The sequence below is a fragment of the Heloderma suspectum genome, chromosome 3, assembly GCF_057233095.1.
Source record: "Heloderma suspectum isolate Gila_16-S chromosome 3, 16-S_ref, whole genome shotgun sequence".
Taxonomy (NCBI): domain Eukaryota; kingdom Metazoa; phylum Chordata; class Lepidosauria; order Squamata; family Helodermatidae; genus Heloderma; species Heloderma suspectum.
In genome coordinates this window covers 30,742,568-30,761,100 of record NC_139460.1, presented here as the reverse complement: position 1 = coordinate 30,761,100, position 18,533 = coordinate 30,742,568, and the positions used below count along the sequence as shown (strand labels likewise).

At 43.3% G+C, this 18,533-nt stretch overlaps 1 protein-coding gene across 5 annotated transcripts in view; it reads right to left on the bottom strand.

Annotated features, from left to right (window-relative positions):
• The window catches only part of DDX10 (DEAD-box helicase 10), a 269,050-nt gene that overhangs the window by 34,259 nt on the left and 216,258 nt on the right, over window positions 1-18,533 (bottom strand). Inside the window, exon 17 of one of the 5 annotated variants that reach the window (XM_084842753.1) lies at window positions 10,763-10,906. The exons of the other annotated variants lie outside the window; for them this stretch is intronic. Coding sequence (XP_084698879.1) covers window positions 10,844-10,906 — 63 coding nt within the window. The 3' untranslated portion in view covers window positions 10,763-10,843. Of the gene's footprint in view, window positions 1-10,762; window positions 10,907-18,533 lie in introns of those variants that run through there. 5 annotated transcript variants of the gene reach the window in all.

Below are 18,533 nucleotides of genomic sequence, written 5' to 3'. Positions count from 1 at the left end.
CGATTAAAACCTGGCACAGGCATTCAGGGACGCAGAACTTTGAAGAGCAGCTGAGGACTGGAGTGCTAGAAAAAGCTCCCCGAAGGCAGGGAATCTAAGATGCAGGAGGCCAGAGACAGGGGGCAGTGAAGGAAAGACAAGGGCATGAGGACAACACAGAGGCCTGAGGGAAAAGCTTAGGGACTGTGAGCTAGGGAACCAGGGGGCACAGGTTTGCCAGGCCTAGATCTTGAGAGTTGCACTGAAGGGAGGACTTTGCCCCAGTCACTGCCACAGCACTGTAACCTAGCAATCCTGATGGTGAAGTAAGGTCCAAATGGAATGGGATAGAGACTCACATGCAGGGTTGTGCGAATATCCCAACGTCTGGTCTGGACGTGTCCTCCAGATTTCAGCAGGTTTTCTTCCCTCCATAAACAGGGCAAGATCTTCCAGTTCCAGCCACAAGTAGCATATTTTATGCCATTTGCAGGTGCAATTTACGTCCAACTAAGCACTTTACAGCCACAAATGGCATAAGATAAGCTAATTACAGCTGTAATTAGCCCAAGATACGCTAATTGCGGACACAATTTAACTATCCTGCCCTGTTTACAGAGAGAGAAATATGGAGGATGTACTGGCAGGGGGATCTGGTCCACTGCTGTCTCCACAGGTTGGATTCTCAGGAATCCGACCTCATTTGGGTCCGTGGCAGATTTCTCCAGCATCCCTACTCACATGGCTTGTTTTGAGCTAGCCAGCTGACACTCTGGCTGCCGTCTTCTGCATTCTATCCTATGCTCGCAACACTGACACACTCTAGAGCTGACCTGTGCAACTTGTGACCCATGAGGCTCAATAATGAACAGGTGGTGCAAAAACAGAGGGGTGATCAAGCACCTGGCAGGTTGCACGTCACGGCTGGTGGGAAATGCCTGGTTTGGTGGACCATATGTCGTGCAGGCTTGCCCTGGAGTGACCAAGGAACAGAATCCAGAATAGGGCTGTGCAGATGAAGAGGTGGAAGAATCTTTCAATGAAACCATTTGAAGAGCTCTAAGCTCAGCAGTAGAGAACATGCTTGGCATGCAGAAGGTCCTAGGTAGGGCTTGGAAATACTCCACCTGAAATGCTGGAGAACTACTGCCAAACCCAGTAGATGATACTGGGCTAGATGGGCAGATGGATGCAGCTTCTTACCTTCCTCAGTCTGGGATAACCAGAGGAGAGAACATTTAGCCTTCCCAATTAGTATTCTTGAGTGCACCCCTTTAGCGTCTCCCATTTAAGTGTATGGCTACCATTCACTTCAATGGGAAAACAGTAAAGTGCTGCCTGGCCCTCACTGACAGAAATCCTTCAAAGGGTGAGCAGTGCAATGTATGCAGAATCAATAGAGCCATAATGTATCTTCCCAGGGGTTCTTGAAATAAACAAGACTTCACTCTGAATTCACCCCACCCATCATAATGATGGGCATTTTGCTGGCAAATTCTAATGTTTAAAAGAGAGTACAACATTTCTCTACATTTTTTTTAATATTTGAAGAGCAAGGGTTTTTCACAAGCATTATTTCTTTCTAACGGCCTCCACCTTTGATTACATGATACATTTTACAAAGCTTCATTTTTAATGAACTTGTTATTTTTAGCATTCTGCCTTCCTTGAACTGTTTCTTCTTTTATTTCTTTTCTTTTTTTAAACATGCACTGCATTTAGATGCAAGGACACTGTTTTGGCAATATAATAACTTTGTGTGTTTCCTAGTGAAGCTCATCTTGTTGACCTTTGGAGTCAGAGAATGCGCAAGATGACAATATGCCTTGGACGCCTCTGCAGGAGATCCTTATTGCTTTCCAATGAAACTCTCTTGTAGTATTTAAAAGGTCACAGGGAAATAACGATAGAGGGGAAAGGAGGGTGGAATCAGGCTTGTTGTAAACAGGTAATATAAAGTCAGCGTTAAGACTGGAACATTTTCTGCTAACATATAACAAGCAACTGTAAACCATGGTTCATAATTATCACTGAAACCAGAGCTGTATTCATCTCTACTGCAAACTACCAATAAAAGAGACAGAGAGAAAAGTAATGAGAGAAGGAGAGCGAATAAAACAGCTCGAAGCCCAAACGCAGCTACGCAGATTGGCAATGTGGTTTTTTGTTTTTGGTATGTATAGGCGAATGTCCTAAGTACAATAATTCAGCTAATTTTATCATCATACTTCTGGTTACAATGCTAGTGGGAAGCAGGAAGAGGGGGTTGCTTTTCACCAGTGCTGTGACTGGAAGCATGAGGCAGCATCACACCTCACCTTATGTTCACTTCTCCGTATGGCAGGCAACACCATATACAGCAAAGAAAGTCCAAAATATAATGGAGAAAATAGGCCAAAGATGTAACTTTGCAGCCAAAATGTCAAAGAATGATAGGAATGAGCTATTAGTTTAATCTTACACCACTACTTCTACTAAGTTAATCTTTGGGTCAAAGTAACTGTAAAATGTAAAAACAATGCAACAACTACAAATGAGAACATTTTCTTCATGGGGTATCATTGTCATCATTTATTTATATCCCACTTTTCATTCATTCATTCATTTCATTCATTTATGATATTTCTATACTGTCCCATAGCCAAAGCTCTGTGGGCAGTTCACAAAAATTAAAAACCATTAAAATATATTACATAAAATAGGAAACCATTCACGTAATAACATAGAACAAATACCACACACAACAACAACATATATCTAAAAAAAACCCCAATCAGCCAGAGAAAATCAAGAGACTCATTATACGCTGCTAAATGCCTGAAAGAGGGCAGTTTTAACCTGGCGCTGAAAAGATGACAATGTTGGCACCAGGCAGGCCTCGTCAGGGAGATTATTCCATAAATGGACAGCCACTACTGAGAAGGCCCTCTCCCTTGTTGCTGCTGTCCAAGCCTCCCTCAGAGGAGGCTCCCGGAGGAGGGCCTTAGATGCAGAGCGCAGTGTGTGGGTTGGTTCATGCCAGGAAAGGCGTTCTGTCAGGTACTGTGGTTCCAAGCTGTGTAGGGCTTTATGGGTCAAAACCAGCACTCTGAATTGGGCTCGGAAGCATATAGGCAGCCAGTGCAAGTTGGCCAGAATCAGTCTTATATGTTCAGACCTTCTGGTCCCTGTTAGCAGTCTAGCTGGCACATTTTGCCCAAGCTGCAGCTTCCGAACCATCTGCAAAGACAGCCCCACATAGAGAGTATTGCAGTAATCTAACTTGGAGGTTACCAGAGCATAGACAACTGAAGCCAGGTTATCCCTGTCCAGATAGGGGTGTAGCTGGGCCACCTGCTGCTCAGTGGTACTCTGTGCCACTGAGGCTAGTTGCCATTGAGGCACCTCCAAAAGGAAGCCCTAAGAAGCTAACAACAACATCGTACAGAATACAATAGTAACAATTAAAAGGCAACAATATGAAAAATAATTTAACAATAAAAACACTACAATAAATCTATAAACAAACTTTCAGCTCATAACTTAAAACATCAAACCAGTTAATAAATATTGTTATTGTTCAGCAAACAAGGGTATAATAATCCATATTTTAACAAAAAAAATATACACTCCAGCAACCAATATAGTAAACTGTTTTGATGTACCATTAAAAGACACAAATCCTCCCTGGAACCAGTAGGCAACAAACTAGGCACAACCAATTAATTGTACAAAATACAAAGTATGGCTAACACATAATGGCTGTGTATTGTACAGTAGATCATACATTCATGCTTACAACACAATCCTATACATGTCAATTCAGAAATATGTCCTACCGAATTCAATGGTGCTGTGAGAGTGTTTTTAGGATTGCAGCCTTATTCTGGTTTTCTCCATGCTGCCGCTTCAGCTTCTTTGTTAACAATTTGTCTATATCTTTGTGCTCATGAATAGATGTTGATGTTAATTGCCCTTATTTGGTCAACTGGTGCTCCTAAAGGTATAAGTACCTAACATCTAAAATAAGAATATACCTGCCTAGGCCTCCCTTAAATGTTTTTAAATAAATAAGGGTGCAATCCTATGCATGTTTAGACAGAAAAAGTCCTACAACTCCCAGCATTCCCCAGCCAGCTGTCAGACTTAAACATGCATAGGATTGCGCCCTACACCACTGATTTGTTGTTGTGATGATGACGATGATGAAGATGATGATGATTTTCTCGTGTGAGAGATAGTGACTGGCCCAAGATCGCCCAGTGAGCTAGTTTCACGGCTGAGTGGGGATTATCACCAAGTGAATAATCCTAATAGACTGCATTATGGAGGCAGCAAAAAGCCAGAATTTGCACCCAAAAGAGAATAGATTCTGAAGACTGATTTTATCCTGTTCCCTCAGAATTTTCTTTTTAAAGTCAAATATGTTATTTTCATTTTGAATTTTGCTCCCAATGAATGTCCAGGATCTACTTTTAAAAATTCTCTAGAGACTTTATATGTTTAAGTTGCAGCACTACCATTGCTCATCCTGATCGCCGCCTGTAGGACACATGACTGCTTTTGCGTGCATTTATCTCCCACTATCTTTGTTTCTCTCTCCTCCATTCCTCCCATTTTCTTCTCCACTGTTGAGATTTAAACTACAAGAACATTGGAGGTGCAGGATGTATCTTTTATGCTTACGCTCTGTAAAGCATCAAGTAGAATGGTGATGTTATTTAATAATAAATATTAAATAATAAATATAAAACAAATAATAAATATTAAATAATATAATTAAATACTTTAATTACTAAATAATTATTAAATACCTCATAGCAATAGTAGATGCTGGCTGTTTAATAATAATAATAATAATAATAATAATAATAATCTATTGATAATACATACTGGAAAATACAGATACCACTGCTATCAGTATTGTGCTAAGCACCACAAAGCACCATATCAAACATTGTACAAGAATTAACCAACTGACAATGGGCATTTTTTGCAAACATGTAAGTGCACCTACCCAATGGGTTTTCAAGCATTGCTTGGAGTAGGCTTCAACTGCCCTCAGTGATGTTATCACATTTGCTACATGATCCCTGATTAGCTAGGATCAGCCATGTGACTCGGCTAGGAAGCAATGGCTTGACAAAGAGGTTAGCCAACAGGCAAATCTGACTGGCTATGTAGCACAGTGATTTAATTACAGTCATTATATAATCCTTGACTGGCTAATATTATTCTTGGAAAAAGAAAGAAACCCTAAACAAAAAAAGGTGGACATTCATATATTTAAGGTTTTTTTTATGGGGGGAATGTTTCTTACCTCTTCTGAAAGCATTACTTTCAATCAAAAAATGGGTGGGTGGAAAATCAGTGCAGCTCTATTAAGGAATGAATTGACACTAATATGGACTTCGGAATACTTTCATCCTGTGATTCAAAACCTTTGTGATGTTAACATCCTGGCTGAAAACTAATTTACACTGATTTCAATGGCATCTACTTTTAAGTAAATGTGCTTAGGATAGTAGTCTTAAGCTTTATAAGGAATCCTATCTGTGTTATAACAAAATACAAAGCTGTGTAAAGTACAGGCCAAAGCCTTCACTTCTGTGCCTCACGCAGAAGAGGTTCAGCAAGATTGGAGGATATAAATATGATGACAAAACTGACAAGTGAAGACATGGAAACACACACACACACACACACACACACACACATTATCTCCTTTAAAAAGAGAAGAACAAGAACAGCCCACAGCGTAAATCTTTTCTTTTTCTTCTTCTTCTTCTTCCATCTTATACAAAATGTACTTGACACGTCTACAATCTCTTATCTTACACACCCTTTCATCACATTCAAGTTCACAGCAGTCACGGCTGTCAGCCCATGTACAGAAAGTAATTCTCAAAAGTAGTCTCTTGTGTTCAACCATTTCAACACATCTGCCTTCTTCATGGCGCTCGATATATGCCCACTGGAAAAATGTGCACACAAGAGAAATGGGTTTATAACTTCACAGAACTTCTCTGTAACTTTGCTTACATTGAAATGAGGAGAAAAAAGCTAAGGGCGCAATCAACAAGTCCTACAGCATGCCCAGCATTCCCCAGCCAACTAATGCAGGGAGTTGAAGGACCTTTTTCTGTCTAAATATGCATAGGATTGCACCTTAAGTTATAAAATGCTTCAATTTTTCCTCTTCCAGGACTAAAATAACCATTTAGGAATATGGCCAAAAAATGGCTGAAAGTAGCTGCTTTAAAGAGCTGTTTTAGAGGAACCCAAGGGCTTGTGATAACCCGGTAATTTTTAATGTTTTAAACAGCTCAGTTTTCTTTTTGGCAAAAATGTAGGTTTCTAACGCTCATTACACTGAACCTTCCAAAGTCCTGAAGTCCTCATTTATAATTTATAAATGAAGTCCTCATTTATAATGAGGTAAATAATCCTCATTATAAAAACGTACACACACATCCATGTTTAAATCTCTAAATTCATGCCATGATCTTGACCTTTATTGTTAAAAATAAGACAGTGGTGTATTTTCATCCAATATTGGCCTGAACATAAAATAATGGTGGCTCATCACAAACCAAAGCATCTTTTATGTGCTTTGAAAATGTCACTTGCGGCACAGAATTTAAGACTTGGTGTGTATGCATGAGTATCTGTTATGTGCTGAAGGTACCAAAACTTTAGTTATGAAGAGATTGTGGAGTGATGAACTGATCTTCTGAATGCTCCTATGTCCATATAGTGTTTTGCCATGGCCTAGGACACCTTCAAAATTTGAACCAAAGGAGGAGGGGCATCATCAAACTAAGATGGCGTTCTGAGTGGGAGCTCCGACCAACTGCAATAAACAACCTAAACAAACACACGTGGAACAACTACTGAATTAATTACACAGCAGGGGACTTGGCATGACACAACACAACAAAGAAGGTCAGCTTACTGCCTTTTTTGAAGCCAAAAACAAGGCCTTGAAGAAACAACCAGCGGATAATGGGGAAAAGCACGCCAAAGGCCCTGAGGGAAACAACTGACGGGATGGCTGAGTTCCAACTGAAGCAAATAGGGGAAGAATGGGCTGAGACCATCCAGCCCTTAAAGGCCAAGGTAACTGAAGTAGGAGAAAAATTGTCACCCATTTCAAACACCGCTAGCAAAGCCTTACATCTTGGCTTGAAACACTGAAGAACATTGGCAAGACTGATCCAGTCTAATGCAGATCTCCAGGACCAGCTAGAGTCCTTGGAGAACAGGAGTCAGAAGCCAAACCTTCATATTAGAGGGCTTAGGGAGAATATGGAGGAGGGAAACATGAGTGCATTCTCAACTAAATGGTTTATGCAATTGTTCCCTGAACTGGACCTAGTTAATATGGAAACTGATCAGGAACAGAGGGCCCTCTATGCAAAACCTCCACCCAGAGCAAGGCCATGGGACATAATAGCACATCTCGGGAGAGACCCACAAAAAATCATCATCTTGGAGGCTGCAAGGGGAAAGCTGGAATATGAAGGGTCTCAAATACAAATCCTTCAGGACCTGTGTCCTGAAACTTTACAGAAAAGAAGAGCATTCCACCCTTATATAGAGCAAGTTTGCAAAATGGGGATTGGATACAATCAAGTAAATTATGTACAATGCAAATAGAACATATATAGCAGGAACTCTAAAGGAAGTAAACCCTCTTCTAAAGGCCCTAAAACCTAATACCTGCAGAGAATCCACCGGGAGAGCAGGATGACACGGATGAAGTAGCGGCAGTTCCTGACCCACAGGATGTGGAACGGGAATAATCAAGCAAAAGAAGAGGAAGTGCAGATAATCAAATTCAGCTGCACAAGAAGATTAAAATATTAAAAGACAGAGACTGGCCTAAGAGCCGGTCAGGAACACAGTGCCTGTGCAGTTACAGATGACGCATGCATGAAATCTGTTGGGTGATGTTTTATTTTCTATAAATTAATTTACTATAATTTTCTATAAATTAATTTTCTATAAATTAATTAATTCTATAAATTAATTAAATAATTAATTAATTTTAATTTAAGTTTGTTAATTTACAGATGTATGCACAACGGAGGGAGGAGCTGTGATCCCACTGAAATTGTGCTCCTGCCCCACTGCATCAATTACCCCCTAAGGTAGCCAGGGTGTTGTATACGTATTGGGAATGACTGCAAGACTCAGCAGGCCTCAAACACACCTGTCCTTTATTCAGCACACACAGAAGTGAAGAACTCAGCAGAAGCTCCACCCACTGCTGCTACCTCCAACTTCACAGGAGCTGCCAAGGTTCAAAACAATAACTAACCCATGGTAACCCCCCGCCCCCGATGCATAGCATTCCTCCCCCTTTAGCTATCATAATCTTCCAACCGATGAGGAGGTACTCTTTCACAGCACAGTCTCTGCACTTGAATAGTAGGTGTAGATTGCTCAGATGACTTTCTTTCAGTAACTGCCACAGGTAAGGAAGGAGTATTGCTCCCATCACTTAGTGGTTCTGGCGCTTCAACCGGTGGTGAGGGAAACACATCATTTCGAGATAGATCTTCAGCAGCAACCTCTGCTGATGTCAATCCACTCTGGCCAGAATGCCTTCTCAGCTGGTCAACATGGCGATGCCACACTGACCCATCAGCACACTGGATCTTGGATGACACAGGTCTGGTGACCTCAGTGATAGAGGAAGGAACCCATCTCAGTCCAGCATCATGTTGCTGTTCAGTCGTTAAGTCGTGTCCGACTCTTCGTGACCCCATGGACCATAGCACGCCAGGCCTTCCTGTCCTCCGCTGTCTCCCGGAGAGTGCTCAAGTTCATATTCATTGCATTGGTGATGCTATCTAGCCATCTCATCCTGTGCTGACCCCTTCTCCTTTTGCCTTCAGTCTTTCCCAGCATCAGGGTCTTTTCCAAGGAGTTTTCTCTTTGCATTAGGTGGCCAAAATATTTGAGCTTCAGCTTCAGTATCTGTCCTTCCAATGAGCAGTCAGGGTTGATTTCCTTTAGGATGGACTGATTGGACCTCCTTGCAGTCCAGGGAACTTGTAAGAGTCTTCTCCAGCACCACAGTTCGAAAGCATACCAGCATCATAGTTCCTGATCTTCTAGGGCAAACAAATGGAGAATAGGAGCTGAGAAAGCAGCTTGCTCCTCTTTGCTTTCTAAGTCTTCAGCTAAATCTGTGTGGAGACGGTCAAGGCAAGTTTTTAGACACCACCCCATAAGTAATTCTGCATGACTGACTCCTGTTGTTGCACAAGGAGTACATGCTGAGCAAGAAGAAACCTGGCAGGGCGTGTTGGCCAGTCTCCTCCCGCAATGCGTTTCAGAGCATCTTTTGTTGTCTGCACCATTCGTTCAGGTTGGCCATTTGCTCGATGACAAGGTGCAATGGTGACAGCCCGAATGAGGTTCTTGTCCACAAATGTTTTAAATTCAGCAGATGTAAATGTAGTTCCATTGTCTGATACTATAGTATCAGGCAACCCATGAGTTGCAAATAAGTGGCGCAGTGCTGTGATTGTTGCAGTGGCTGTTTGTGATGGTACTAAGACTACTTCAAGCCACTTTGAGTTAAGAATCTACCACAACCAGAAAGTTTTTTTCCCTTGAAATGGTCCTGCAAAATCAATATGGATTCTTGACCAAGGCTTCTCAGTCACTTCCCATGGAAAAATGGGTGCCTTTGGTGGATTGTGCCTAGGGGTTTGACAAGTACTGCACTCATTTACAGTTGTTTTCAATATCTGAGTCAATACCTGGCCACCAGACATAGCTTCTGGCCAACACTTTCATACAAACGATCCCTGGATGAACTACATTCAGCCTGGTCAAGATGGTTTGATGATCCTTACCTGGAATAACAATACGGTTTCCCCATAGCAGACATCCCTTGTGGGAGGAAGTCTCATGCTGACGGCATTTGAATGGCTTGAATTCCTCTGGAAGTTCTTCATCCAGCCATCCCCGCCATACCCAGTTTAAAACACGAGCCAGTACAGGATCTTGAGCAGTCAAAATAGCAATCTGATCAGCCTGAAGAGGTGGGTCAGGAAGGGCTTCTAGCATCAAGACTTCCAGTAGAGGAGGTACAACAAAATCTGGAATTTGAAGTGGTACCCGACTCAATCCATCGGCATTAGCTATTGCCTTTCCTGATTTGTAGACAAATGTATAATCATTTATACAGAATGCTCCAGTGCTGCATGCGTGGTGATAGTATGCAGGGAGTAGGCTTATCAGGAGAGAAGATTCCTAAAAGAGGCTTGTGATCTGTGTGCATTTCAAAAGTATGGCCATGGAGATAGCTGTGGAACTTTTTGACTCCTGCAATAACAGCCAGGGCTTCTCTGTCAATTCGTGCAAAGTTTCTTTCAGTGGATGACATAGTCCTTGAATAATAAGCAATTGCTTCCTCTGTTCAATCTGGGAATTTGTGGCTTAGCGCAGCACCAATCCCGTAAGAAGAAGCATCAGTAGTAAGGATTACTGACTTCTTTTCATCATAATGTACAAGCACAGAATTTGAACTCAACAAGTGTTTGACATACTGGAAAGCATTCTCACGCTGGCTGGTCCACTTCTGTGGAACTCCTTTTCCCAGCAAGTGATACAGTGACTCAGCAATGGTAGCCTTTTGTGGAAAAAACACATGGTAGAAATTGAGAAGACTCCAAAAGGCTTGAAGTTCCTGCTTTGTTTTTGTAGCAGGTGCATCATGAATTGCACGTATTTTTTCGTCAGTGGGGTGAATGGCAGAAGCATCAATGCGGTAGCCCAAAAACGTTAGGCTGGAGGTTCCAATTTCACATTTCTCCTTTTTTACATGAATGCCAGATGTGTTAAAATAATGTAGAACTTCTTGAAATCATTCAGCAGGTTCTTCCTCTGTTGATCCCATGAGCAGGGCATCTTTAAAATAAAAGTACACCTGGAATTCCAGAAAGTAGGGTTTCCATGAATTGTTGGAACAGTCCATGGGTCACAGAAATTCCAAACTGCAGACACTTTATTTGGAATGCCCCTTGATGAGTGATTATCATTTGGGCATCTGCTATAGCCTCACCCAAAACTAAGTCATTTGATGAACTTTTAGGATTACTGAAGACAACGACCAACTGTTGATATGCTTGGGCCAGATCAAGTTTTGCAAAGACCTTCCCTCTACCAAGAACAGCAAGGAATTGATTGACAGCAGGTACTGGATATGGATGCTGCTTAAGTGCTTTATTCACAGTGCACTTGTAATCCCCACACATTCTCACCCTCCCATTAGATTTTAATACGGGCATAGCCCACTGGGTCTGTGTAACTGGTTCTAGCACACCTTGCTTTATGAGATGCTCAAGCTCTTCTTCATTTTTTTCCCGCAATGCAAAAGGCACATTCCTGGCTTTCATGCAGATTGGTGCAATGGATGGATCCAGATAGATAGAAGGACACTGGCTTTCCCAATTCTTCAGAAAATGCCCTTGGAAATTTATTAACAATTGCTGCAAGCCACCCTGTAGTAAGGGCGTGAATTCCTTGAACGCTGATTCCTATTGATGAGAACCAGTTTCTCCCCAAGAGGATTTTTTACTGCCCCTCCAAAATTAGAAGTGGAAGCTTTCCTTGGAAGGAGCCATACTGTACATCTACAGTGCAGCATCCAACAACAACAACCTTCTTTGCATTGTAATCATGCAGAAGGGGCCTTGTAGGCCCCTTCCAACCCTACTATTCTATGACTATTCTATGGACTTGGCAACCTTGGAGCAAGGGTCGCAGAGAATATGCCCTTAAAGGTGTCCCTGTTAATTATGGTGCTGATGCTGAATCTACTTCCATTTTGCACCTCTGGCCATTGATTAATACTGTTGCATACAACACAGAATCATGAGGTTCCTTGCCACAGACCTTCTGAATGTGATACAGCTGTTGAGTTTCATCACCCTGTGGACAATCAACCTCACTGGACGCTAGGTAGAGTGACTCTTTGTTATAGTTCCTTGGCCTTGTGCTGACAGATTTTGAATGGCAAACTTGCTCAAGGTGGCCCTTCTTCTTGCAAAACCTGCACTCAGCATCCTTGAATCTGCACAGAGAGCGCTGATGTGGCCTCCCACAACCTGAGCAGAAGGTATGCTATGGCCTATCTGCAGATTTTACAGAGGATGCATTTCCTCTGTTCTGTTGACCTTGCTGCCCAGCATTCTCAGCCTGCTTGTTCCGGATGGCATTTACATCCTCTGCATCTCTCTTTGAGTTCTGTGACATATAGTGATGCAGTCTCACTGGCTAATGCCTTTTCTTGAGCCACTGCAAATGTCAAGTTTGGCTCGGACAGGAGGCATCATTGTAGTGCTTCATGATAAACCCCACAGACAAGGCGATCCCTTAACATATCCTCCAGAAAATTCCCAAAGTTGCAGTGTTGAGAAAGATGACACAGTTCTGCAATATAAGCAGCAATGCCCTCTCCAGGTTGCTGCATTCATTTGTGAAATTTAAATCTCTGCACAGTATCTGAAGGATTTGGTGAAATGTGTCTTCAGTAATCCTAAAAGTTCGTCAAATGTCTTAATTTTGGGTGAGGCAGGATCTTATTATGTAAAAAGTCTGTGGCCATAAAACAGTTAAGAGCACAGCTTGCTTTTGTTCAGGATTAGCAATCTATTTGCTTCAAGATAAAATGAAAGCTGTTCTGCATAAGAATCCCAGGAAGCAGGTTGACTCACATCAAACTCTTCAATACGTCCAAGAGCAGCCATTTTAATTAATTTTTTTCCCACAGGAGTTGCTCAAGTTCTTAAGTGGACCTAGTTGACTGCTTACTAGTTAGCTGTATTAATTGGATTCACAGTCCTTGCTGTCTGTATAGCTCTCATAATACCACCTTCATCGCCAAAAAATGTTGTATAGGTAGTGGGAATAACTGAAAGACCCAGCAGGCCTCAAACACACCTGTCCTTTATTCAGCACACACAGAAGTGAAGAACTTAGCAGAAGCTCCTCCCACTGCTGCTACTCCCGACTCTACAGGAGCGCCCAAGTTTCAAAAGCAATAACTAACCCCCAGTACCACCCCCTGCACCCCAGGATACATAACACAGGGAAACTCTAACCATGACACGGGAACTCTCAGAGGAGAGCTCCTGGACAATGGGCAAGGGGAATGACATTTTAGTTTTTTTAATTTATTTTTTATTAAATTTATTAATTGCCCATCCAGCTGGTCACCCAGCCAGTTAAAACAATAAAATTCTACATTAAAAACATCATAAAAAATACTGTAACCCACCCCAAATGCCTGCCTGAACAACCATGTTTTTAATGCGTGGCGGAAGCTCATTAAAGAGGGGGCATGGCGGAGTTCCCTAGGGAGAAGTTCCACAGAGTGGGGGCCACCACAGAGAAGGCCCTCTCCCTCGTCCTCACCAGCCTAGCTGTCCTGGCTGATGGGACAGAGAAAAGGCCATCCAAGGCTGAACTTGTTAAGCGGCCTGTCTGGTGTTGCTGGAGGTGCTCCTTAAGATAGGCTGGGCTGGAACCGCATAGGGTTTTAAAGGTCAAAACCAACACCTTGAATTTGGCCCGATGGCTGCCTGTAATCAGGCGAGCTGCTGCGTTCTGTACCAGCTGCAGCTTCCGAACTGTCTTCAAGGGTAACCCCATATTGAGCGCATTACAGTAGTCTAAACGAGAGGAGACCAGGGCATGTACTACCGATGGGAACAGATGGTCGGGAAGGTAGGGGTGCAGCCGCTGTATCAGATGGAGTTGGTACAGCGCTGTCCAGCTCACAGCTGACACCTGAGCCTCCATGGACAGCTGGGAGTCTAACATGACCCCCAGGCTGTGGACATGGTCTTTCAAGGGTAGCTGTACTCCATTCAACACCAGGTCAACATCCCCTAACCTCCTCTTGTCTCCCACCAAAAGTACCTTGGTCTTGTCAGGGTTCAGCTTCAGCTTATTCCTCCCCATCCAGCCACTCACCGTCTCTAGACATTTGGACAGGGATTCTACGGCCAACCTTGGTGAAGATTTGAACGAGAGGGAGAGCTGCGTGTCATCCGCATATTGATGACACCGCACCCCAAACCTCCTGATGATAGCCCCCAGCGGCTTCACATAGATGTTAAATAGCATCAGGGAGAGGATGGAACCCTGTGGCACCCCACAAATGAATGGCAACGGGTCTGAAACCTCCTCTCCCAGTGCTACCCTCTGGTACCTACAGAGAGGAAGGACCGGAACCACCGCAATACGGTGTCTCCAATGCCCAACCCCTCTAGGCAGTCCAGGAGGATACCGTGGTCAACGGTATCAAAAGCTGCTGAGAGGTCAAGGAGAACAAGCATTTGCCCCTATCCAGAGCCCTCCTCATATCATCCACCAAGGCGACCAAGGCCATTTCTGTCCCATGCCCAGGCCTGAAGCCCAACTAGGGATATTAGAGAATTCCGCCACGGATTCCAGTGAGGCCGGATTCTAATGAATCTGGAATCCGTGGCAGAATGGCCTCCCGCCCCCCCGCGAAATCCACCCGCGACGGAACTTACCTGGGGCGGATGCAGCGGCAGTGGCTCCGGCAGTGGCAGCTGGTCTCCCAGCCGGCCGCGGCCAGGCTGCTGCGGCCACCATTTGTGACTTGCAGCCGTGATAGGCTATGTAAGTATTTACGTAGCCTATCACAACAAAGAGCAGGGATGCAAATGGCGGCCGCTACGCCATTTGCGCCCCTGCTCTTTGCCATGAACGGCTACGTAAGTATTTACATAGCCTATCACGATAAAGGCAGCCACGCAAATGGCGGCCACTACACCATTTGCGTGGCTGCCTTTACTGTGATAGGCTACGTAAATATTTACGTAGCCTATCACGGCAAAGAGCAGGGGCACAAATGGCATAGCGGCCACCATTTGCATCCCTGCTCTTTGCCCTGATAGGCTACGTAAATACTTACGTAGCCTATCATGGCTGCTTGCAAAGATGCAAATGGCGGCCGCTATGGTGGCCGCCATTTGCGGCCGCAGCAGCCCAGCCGCAGCCGAACTGTGGCTGTGGGTGGAGCCGCCACGGAGTGCAGCCGGCCAGGGAGGATTCCGGGGGGAGGGATGGAGCGCCTCCCCCCCACCGCGGATGTGCCTTCGCGGAGCCAGGTAAGGGATTCGTACATCCCTAAGCCCGACTGAAATGGATCTAGATAATCGGCTTCTTCCAAGTGTGCCCTCAACTGCATCGCCACCACCCGCTCAATCACCTTGCACCAAAATGGCAGATTCGAGACTGGACGAAAGTTGTTCAGAACTTGGGGATCCAAGGAGGGCTTCTTTAAGAGCGGTCTTATCACTGCCTCCTTGAGGGCTGATGGCATCACTCCCTCCTCAAGGGGGGCGTTCACCACTGCCCTGATCCCCTCACCCAATCTCTCTCTGCAGCCCATAATGAACCAAGATGGGCAAGGATCAAGTAAGCAGGTGTTCGGCCTTACAAATGAAAGCACCTTGTCCACTTCCTCAGAAGGAAGAAGCTGGAACCGATTCCACAAAACCGGGTTGCCACAGACCGCCTCTTGCTCACTAACTGTATCCACAGCGCATGGAATAACATTCCTAATCCGATCAATTTTATCCGCAAAGTGCCTTGCCAAGGCCTCACAGGAGGCCTTAGAATGCTCCAGTGGTTATTATTATGTTAAGATATTGTTATGGTTTATTCAAGTTGTGATATGTGTGGAATGCAGATATTCAGATCTTCATACGAAGATCTTTGTATCACACAACATATGAAAGTCTTTGATGCAACCGGGGAGGGGGATGTTTAGGGGCAGGGCTTGCATGGTTGCTGTGTCCCATGCCCACTTTAGCTAAACCCATGTTGCAGGTGAATTCCTGCACAGCCTAACAGTTCCCAGGGAAAACTGAGGGCTGCTTCACAGAGCCCTCTTGTAATGTGTGAACAGTCCCCACATTTACAGAAGGTCAAATGCCTTTCTTTTTATTTAGGTATTAAAAATTCTTTCTGCAGAGCATGGCACCGTCTATGAAATGGCAATTTTTCATCTGCAAGCATATTACTTTTCCAAGCTGCTCATTCATTTGTCTCTTTATTACAGGAATACTTCACAAATCCTTATACTGTGTAAAGAGTGTAACTTATCTAAGGCAAGCAAGATGAAATACATTCTGTGATTGATGATTTGTGTCCAGCTTTCATAAAAATAGGAAACAAGGCTTCTCAACTCCTGGAAGATTACATCTGGGGACAAGGTGGATAAAAGTGATCAACCCAAAGGGCTGTTGAGGCTGCAGTTATTAATGCTACATATTAGACTTCAATTTTATACAATTGGAACATCTTAAATTAATTTAGTGATGAGTAATGATATCTGAAATAAGACACACGTGTTTGTTTCTTTTTTAATATTGTTCATATCTCTTTTCTTCGTTAACTGTCAAACACACCAACAAAATCTCTCACAGGAGGAAAACAAGTAAATATTTGTCTCAGTTTGGGGGAGGGGGGAATGGAGAATGCAAGCTATTATGTGTTCTAACCTTTTCTCTACTGTTTTTTGGCCACCTGGGGCCATTTCCTAGTGTCTTCCAAGCATAATTCATTGTGCTGCCTTTTGACCTATAAACCATATATACTAGGTGTGGGCAACTTGTGGCTCACCAGAAGTTTTGGCCTACAACTCCGAGCATCTCTCACCATCGGCTATACTGGCTAGGGCTGATGGGAGTTACAGATCAAATTCTCTAGAGGCCCACCTCTGCTCTGTACCATGAGTTCTACACAGTTCAGAGATCTCTTCTCCTTTATAGTTTCACCACAGTTAAGTTTAACTGAAAACTACTTTCTTGACTTACTATCCACACATAACATCTGAATTAACAGGGGCATGTAAAGAGGTACTTTCAGTAGATGGCCAACAACTGTGGAACTTCTTTCCCCTAGAGGTTTGTCAGAGTACAAGCCTAAATACTCTCAGTTAAGAGCTGTACAACTTTCATCTTTGGGCTGGGATTCAACAGCTGGGATTAAACAGGGGGTTGTGTTTGTTTGGGCATTTGTTTTAATTGTATGTTTTGTTTTGTTTCTTTAACTGTTCTTACCCACTCCATCCCCTTGTAAAGGAGTGTGCTAAACACTGAACTAACTAAATACATATTCTTGTACATGCAAACATTGCAAAAATGAGATATTTATACAGGTATGTATTAAAATGCTGGACAATAATAATTTAGTGCAGCAGTCTTCAACCTTTTCAAACCGCTGACCCATCTTTATTCTCAGCATGGAACCTAGCCTTAATATGCCCCTCTTTCTCCTTCTCTCCCTTCCTAGTCCTTCTCCTCTTTAAAAAAAAATCCTGAGCAAGAACAAAAGAAAATAATGGTGGGATTGCTGGGGTGACCCTCCTAACATTAGGACATGACCCACTCATGGAACACAACTCGCCAGCTGAAGACCTATCATCTAGTGCAGGGGTGCAGAACCTAACACCTGTGGGCCAAATCTGGCCCACCTGGGTTCCCCAGATGGTGACACCCCTTTCCCGCTTTTGGTGGTTTCCTGGCTTTTCTCCAGTCCGCCCCCCCCCCCCCAATTCTAAAAGACTGAAATGCCTCTTCTAAGGCTTAGTTACTGGCAGTAAGAGCTTTAGGCTAAAATTTGCCAGTACTTTTGGTATTTTGGCCCACCCCCTTTAATTTTGGCTCTGCTCCCTGCTGGAACGCGGCCCCTGAGACCTTCTCTGAAATTGAATTTGGCCCTTTCAGTGAAAGAGGTTGAGCACCCATGATCTAGTGGATGTGATCACTGTTAAGCCAGCAGAGGCGGGCATTTATTTTCAGGTTGGATTCATGCCTGCTTCAACAGAATGCCACACTGGGAACATGGAGAAGCCAGAAGTAAAACTCTTTCACTTTAAAATACTTTTCTTTAGAGTCCATTTATTAATACTGTCCCAATGTATATAGGACCATATTTATATGTGCTCAATAGAGAATGAGAACATTCATAAGAATGATAACACAGTGTAAAAACTTGATTTCTGGTGATAAGCACCATCTGGCAAATAGGTCTAAATGAGAAGTCTTCAATCTACTCAGCTGCTTTTATAAATTCTGAATCATTTCTGTCCAAATCTAGGCTGAAAAGCTTGTGAAAGTGAACTCATTACTAGCTAACAAGTAGCTTTGTTTTGTGGAAACTGAACATAAATTTTCTCTTTTGACAAAAACATAAAATAAAAATAAATAAAAGACACCTCAAAGCAGGAAATAAGACTTATGAGTCTTCATGGAAGCAAACTTACCGTTTCTGGTTTATATACGAACTCTACTGAATTCTCCAAAAGCCAGATGAATAACACGGAATTTAGATTTTCAGTATATCCATCTCTATGTTAATCTGGATTTCACAGCAAATTCTGACATTACATGATGACCCCTTAGTATTGGTAAGAAGCGTACGTCAGCCAAATATCAAAGGTGAAATAAGACCAAATTAGCAAAATAACCCGCAATCTTGAACGTTATCTTTTATCACTTAGTTTCTGTTGC